The sequence below is a fragment of the Sphaeroforma arctica genome (assembly GCF_001186125.1).
Source record: "Sphaeroforma arctica JP610 unplaced genomic scaffold supercont1.71, whole genome shotgun sequence".
NCBI lineage: Eukaryota > Ichthyosporea > Ichthyophonida > Sphaeroforma > Sphaeroforma arctica.
The window spans coordinates 115,939-123,213 of NW_014040487.1; the positions used below are offsets into that span (position 1 = coordinate 115,939).

At 38.4% G+C, this 7,275-nt stretch overlaps 2 protein-coding genes across 2 annotated transcripts in view; one reads left to right on the forward strand and one right to left on the reverse strand.

Annotated features, from left to right (window-relative positions):
* The first annotated feature begins 4,115 nt into the window (after window positions 1-4,115).
* On the forward strand, window positions 4,116-5,549 carry SARC_01729 (hypothetical protein). Its single transcript, XM_014304540.1, has one exon. It carries the CDS (start codon window positions 4,245-4,247, stop codon window positions 5,406-5,408), a length of 1,164 nt encoding a protein of 387 aa, XP_014160015.1. The 5' UTR covers window positions 4,116-4,244; the 3' UTR covers window positions 5,409-5,549.
* A 575-nt stretch (window positions 5,550-6,124) lies between these two features.
* SARC_01730 (hypothetical protein) overlaps window positions 6,125-7,275 on the reverse strand; it is a gene marked incomplete at both ends in the record, with an annotated part of 4,864 nt that continues 3,713 nt past the window's right edge. The window contains 2 exons of the mRNA XM_014304541.1: window positions 6,125-6,243; window positions 6,453-6,560. Of these exons, the coding sequence (XP_014160016.1) occupies window positions 6,125-6,243; window positions 6,453-6,560 (227 nt within the window). The remainder of the gene's footprint in view (window positions 6,244-6,452; window positions 6,561-7,275) is intronic.

Below are 7,275 nucleotides of genomic sequence, written 5' to 3' on the forward strand. Positions count from 1 at the left end.
ACTTATTTACCTAAAAACGATTGCAATAACATTACTATGATTTAATTATGCTTATATAGATATAACGAAGGTCTGAAAATCATATTGAAGACATATAATTGAATATGCACACCAAATGGATGTCAATGATGGATACGCATGCACGTAAATGGTGATTTTGAGCAAGCATAATAAGCCTTTTATTCCACAAAGATGGTTTCTGAACTAATAATACTTGTATTTATTATATATTAGAACCCTTAGAAGGTTCAAACTGCTAATACGCGACCTGGAAATCCAAGATTTGTTACAGTCGAAAAGTGCACAATCCTGTTCATAAATCGATACATAACAGTATGAACCAGTAGAGCTATCAACTTGGCTCCTTCGCAAGATTCTTTTGAAATGTTTTTAGAAAAAAGTCTAGAAAATAAAATTGGGATTATATCCTAAACCGGATATAGTGAATTAGGTTTGGTTCTTTAAAATCGAGTCCCCTTAGTCTATGGATGGGTGTTAAAATACAAAATCGAATAAAATAAATCGCATATTTACAAAATTTCTGACAGTTTCCAATTTAAGATCCGATTGGCTTATATTGTTAATATTGAATAGATTTTTACATTTTTGTTTATCTTACATAGGTAAAGATTTTCTGCTTCTGTTTTTTATTTTGAAGGATACGTTGTCGATTTTTCCTAATCGAAAAAGAACGGTTTAGGCCTCATTAGTCTATAGGGCAAGCCTACTATTTGCACTTTTTTAAATAAATTTAACGATCATTGCCTGTTTTCTCATTTTGTTTTTATAATAATAATACTGAAAACTGTTCAATTTTCAGAAGGCTATATAGCTTGGGGCCTGGGGGCTTGGGCCTTGTGGGGCTGTCATTCAAAAGGATATAGCTTGGGGCTTTCGTCTATTAGAGGGCTATACTTGGGCCAAATTGTGCCCTTGGCCAGAGCCCAGTGAAGCCTACACAAGACTACAGGGCGCAGGTGACAGGGCCACAGGCCCACAGCCCTGAGCCCCTTGATTCCTGAGCCAGAGCCTACAGGTGGGCTGAGGTGGCCCACAGTCTGTGGACTGGGCTCTACGGCAGTCTACAGTTCTACACCTTTAAAAATATGCTACGAGCTACAGAATACAGTCAACAAATTACACTCTACACTCTATACTCTCTACAGGCTACAGTCTACACATCGCTACAAACTCTACACTCTCCACTCTCCAGTCTACAGTTTCACTTTCTACACTTTACAGACTACAGGTCACAACTCACAACCGGATCTCACTCTAAAAACTACACAGTGTCAGGGAGACAGTGTCTCAAAGTAACCACGACATACTTGGGAGTTTAGAGAGATAGTCTATTTACTGTCTCAGTCTCACCCTAAGCTCAATAAGTTATAGGGGTACGGAATATAAGCTCCAACTTTAATGTTGACTTTTTGATTTAAAAAAAAGTTAAAACTAATTTAGGACAAATCAGCTACAAAGTTATTTTGTAAACTGCACTCAATAAGCTGTCCGATCGTTGAAAATTTTAGGCCACGAAATTGATAATAAACAATCAAAAGAGATTAAGCGTTTCAGTTGTGACGACTGTCACCTGAGTGACCTGGAAAATGCACCTAACATATATGAAAGGATACCATTGAGATATAAAAGTTACAACTTTTAATGTTTATTCGGGGCAAAATAAAAGTTACAACTTTTTACGCTTTGAGCTTAGGTCTTACCCCCCAGTCACCAGACTCGACACCAGTGATGACTGATGACTGATGACTGTTGCAGTGATGAGTGAGCTCCGGCCTCAGAGCTGGAGGCTGGAGGCTGGAAGGCCGGAGGCTGGAGGCTACTCTCTCTAGTAGAGCGAGCCTGTGTAACGGTGTAACTCCTCAGTACTGTAGTAGGGCACCCGGAACTACTAGTCTAGTAGTAGTAGAGTAGAGACTACTACTACATACTCTAGTAGAGAGAGGAGGCTAGTGATGTGAGATTATGTAGAGGTATTGAGGTAAGTGTCTTTTGGACTCTGCCTAAGTATGAATAAGAATCATAAACAAAACTTTAAAATAAAAAATATATATATATATAATTGTACAGATGTTTTTAAAACTACTTAAAACAATTCTGACACTCAAAATAAATTGACACTCTTCCAGAGTAGAGTTTCTACTGTCCATTAAAAAGTTATGTCTATGACTATTGACTAGTAGTTGATATGTTGTAATTTAGAAAAACAATTAATTAGAAATAAATATTTATATAAACAATATTTAAAAAATATTTACAGAATCTGAGAAGAATTGTTGGCATTTGATGATTGATACTCTTCTCTTGTTAGTACTTCCTGAAGTGAATTCTGAATTTCTGATAGATATATATTTAAAATTGGGTCCTCTCGTGCTCTTGTTTTGTTGAAGAAGGATGAAGAACTGCAGATTAGAGATTTGCTCCATTTATTTGCTCCATATAATTTAAAAAAATATTTTCGTATGTACTTTTTACTGATTTTTCCTATGTACTGATTTGTTGTTTGATTTTAAAGAAAATAGAAAACTCGAATTCTCGCGATTATGACAACTTTTCTCTCTAAAAGAACATTAAAAAAAAGTGCATCGCTTAGAGAATAGTGACAGAGAGTATAGGGAGTGAAGTGTGGAACTGTGGTAACACTGGACAGTGGACACAGTAGTCAGTACTCAGTAGTCAGTTACTCAGTAGTCAGTCATACGACAGAGCATACATTGGGTCTGTTTTTTTTTAAATAAAAAAACTGTTCCTGAGCTGATCGCCTCTGCGACTGCGCCTGAGCCCGGCTGTGAGGGGCTGAGGCTAACCTCAAACCGTTTTCCGTTAGATATACGTTTACGTTCACGCTTATAGGTGCACCTTGAGGGTCTAAACATTTAAGTGTGTACATATTTTACAATAGAAACCAGCCCTATAAGAGAACTTAGGTAGGCTCTCTGATCACCTTATAACAGATATAACGTTTTGAAGTTGAATAAATATGCGTTTACGCTCAACTTCTATCCCGTACCCCCATAACGTAATGGGCGTAGGGTTGAGGCCTGAGGGCGGGTCTCAAAATCATAAAACGTAATTACGTTTAAAATCATTTCGTAAACGTGAAAAGGTAGTACGTTTACACTATGAGCCTTACGTCTATATGCACACTGTGTACAAGTTTATTACGTACTTACGTTTATATTCAATACGTAAACGTCAAACGTAGTACCTGAGGCCTGAGCTGTTATCTACGGGCTTGTTCTGTTCGTCGTTTTTTAAAATGTTTTTTATAAATAATGGCTGTCTATGCCTCTATGGTTAAAAAATAGGCCACAAGGCACGACTGCAGGAGATTTTTTTATTGTTTGAAAGATAAACAAACACTAATACAGGAGTTACAAGTACGTTTTCCATAGTTTTCCTATTTTACAGCCTACGTCACTACATAAAAAATCCCGGACGATATCGGCCCGCGTGAGGCGTATGTAAATATGTAGAATTAAAACTGGCAATGCCTGAAAGTAAAAAGCGGCAAAGCCCAAAACTAAAAAAAACTTCAAGGACAGCTTATTTTAGGTAAAGGATCGTGGAACACGAGGAATGTTATCGATGGGCGCGAGTCCACAAGTCCACATAGTTTAGACCTAAAACAACAACAAAAACAAAAGGACATGGAATCGAAACCAAAATGAGTCAAAATCCAACATAAAAACAAACAAATAGAATTCTTAATTTCAAAAATTATCCAGCTTTAGTGGCTCAGCTCAATCGATTCGAAGTAGGACGGTGAATCTGGACACTGGACTTACTCCAGCAGTCCATAGTCCAGATCGGTCCTAAATCCTAACTTGTGCGAGTCGTGCAACTTATGGCTGTACAATTGTACATAGACACGTGTCCGTCGTGCAACTTGTGGCTGTGGACGTGTCCGTCGTACCGATTTGCTGAGATAATAGAGAGTCAGAGACTACTCTCTGATGGGGAGAGAGAGTTTGAGAGAGAGAGAGAGTGTGTGTGAGAAACTGGAGAAACTCGCGAGTTGCGACTTTCGATTTCCGAATGTGTAAAAATTGTATTTCTGTATGTACAATGTTTATTTTTATGTACATATTTGGACACAACTTTGCAGTTTTTGTACACTATTCACAGCCTCCTGAATTGAACATAAAAGTGGGCCTTGTGATGGACCATACCACACTCGCACCTGAAACGTTCCAGCTGTTACAAAAATTTCAATCTTGTACAAAATGGTTTATAGACAGGCGGCCGGCCTAGCGTGTTTCTTCATCTCTTGTGCCTCGGCCTTGGAAAACAACACATTCGTCTTCTCTGTCGATCTTTTCGCCTCAGAAACGGGCTACTACACGGTAGAAGGTTATGAAGGTCTTCAACCCACGCTGACGATGGTGCGCGGCGAAACGTACACATTTGTGCAAAAGGATATCAGCAATTGGTACCATCCGCTCGGGTTTGCATACTTTGCTGACGGTGCACATGAGGGAGTAGATGAGCTTGAAGAGGGACTGCGAGGCGGAGATTATCCTGTTTACATGATTAACAACGAGTTGTCCGAGCTGGATATATATGAGCCAGAATTCACCTTCCCCCTTGAGTTCTGGGAGACGAACAACTACACAGTTGAACTAACGATCAATGACCCGAATCTAACAGATTTCTTCTATTTCTGTCATGTGCATAACAAAATGTCCGCCAGGATAGTCGTAGTGGACAACGAGGGTGATCAGCCAACTGAGGCCGAGCTACAACCGTTGTATGCATTCACTAATCAATCGGGATTCGATAGTATGTGCGGTACCACAGATGCGGCACAGTTCAGTGCGCAGAGCGGCGGCATAGACGAGTACTGTGACGGTAGCGTATTCTTATGCGGTGACCAAGATGACAAGTTCGTGCAGTGTATAAATGCAATCGACTGTAAGATGAACTACGAGATGACCGTGGAGAATTACGGCAATAACTCTATCGTCACCTTTATGCACCAGATGATTCCTCACCACGTGAACGCTGTAAATATGGCCAAGATCTTACTCAAGGAGATACTTGAGGACAATGTGGACGACCCTGATGTGGAAGTAATGCTGCGAGACGTTATCAACACACAGAATGCCCAGATCACCTTTATGCGTGGCTATCTCACGGAACTCGGCCAACTTGAAGTCCCTTTGTGTACTGCACCTGAGTCGGATCCTGCAACAACTGAAGATGTCATTTTCACTGAGGAAAGTGTGCCAGCTTTTATTGCCATTGAGGAAAGTGTGCCAGCTTCCGAGGTGTCCGAAGCTCTAGAGCAGAGTATGCCGGCTGCAGAAGAAAGTGCACCAGCTGCAGAGGAAAGTGCGCCAGCTGCAGAGGAAAGTGCGGAGGAGAGTGCACCTTCAGAGACGCAATAACCACCCCAACATAATGTTCACTCTATCAATAGGGGTGTAGAAAGCAATACTGCTTCGAAATATCGTATTCAAGACTTTCACATTCTCAGGGAAGGATGCAAAGTCAAGCATATGCTAAAGCACTAAATTCTATAAGAAATACTTGTCTGTAGTTGATTTGTCCGAGACTTTAGTGAGCACCCTTGTGTCTATTCGACATTTTTAAATTCGACTCTGCGCACAGATACTTAATATAGTACATTTACAGTTGAAAACGACTGTTCGAAGAACATAAATACTTAGGGTATACGATTGTACGCACAATTGAGCAGGTATGGAGGCTTCAATGCTGAATTTGGTCATTCAATCACTCTTGAAAGCTGCATATAATGCACATCGACTGTCGTTCGAGAACTGAAATCACATATATCAGGAAAACAAACAACAAACCAAAAGTGCACTTATGCAAGACGCAGTGTAAATATCATAGCTAGCTGTTTACCACTGACTGAAAGTGGGCGCAATATAGCTTTGTCATAGCGAACGACGCATTATGCGTAGGTTTATGTTCTTCTGGGGTTCTGCCTCTGGGCATATAATTATGCGAAACGGAAAATGATAGTTCAAACTCGTGACCTTATCTACAATTTTACTGCAAGTATGTACGTATATCATCGTGTCACATAAGAGACGAGAGACATTCATCTTGTACAAGGACATTAGATTTTATTGCTCGTTTAAGCGAGAAAGAGACTGAATATGACAAAGAAAACTATTATAACGGCGAAGATCTTGATCATCAGCCAACGGTTGCTCGACACCGAGTTAAAGTACTTCAAAAGTTCATTGTGGGCACCTGGAGTAGGCAAACCGAGGTACGAAATTCAGCATCAAAGAGTGCGGCTAAGAATATAGACCGCCGAAAGTATTAGATACGCAGGAGAGGATAAATGCCAAACTAAATAGTGCGAGAGAGAAGGTTCTTCGGAAGCAAAGTGTACATCGAATGCCCTTGACAAAGTCGCAATATTGACAATACAACGCATGTCACTCATTCTATCACACCTTCTATGTTAAGCTCTGCGTCCATTGTATTTGTGTCGATGCGCTCAGCCATTTGTCCTTGTTCATGCACCAGTGTCGCCAGTTGCGTGAATATACCACCCAATTCAGCTATACATAAAAGCAAAAGATTTCAAATTAATTTATTGAAAACGCATATATGATTTTTTTCTTCTGCGACGTAAGTAGAAGTGAATGTGACGCGATTATACTGTTCTCAATATTCTAATGACGATTCAACCATACAGATAACACTCTCACGGACTAAACGATACAGTATGCTTTCGATTATCCACGTCCAATAATGAAAGATATGTCATTCAGTATCCTCGGTCGCACCCACAGTATTGTAAGCCATATATATATAAATATACTTACATACATACATTCATACACGCATAATTAATATATATATATATATACATATATATATATATATATAATTTTATATACAATATACAAAATATATACATATAAGTATGTCTAATATATCTATATATATAAACGCGTACATACACATACATGTACATATATATATATATATATATAAATGGGTATATAGATATATATATATATATATATATATATTGATATAGATATAGATATAGATAAATAAAATACAAATATATATATATATATATATATATATATTTATATATACATATACATATATATTTATAGATATATATATAGGTATGTATATATATAAAAAGGTATATATATACAAGTCTAAACAATAGATATACACGTACACACACACGTAGACACGCACACACAAACACACACACATATATATATAGGAATACATATATACATTAATACTATA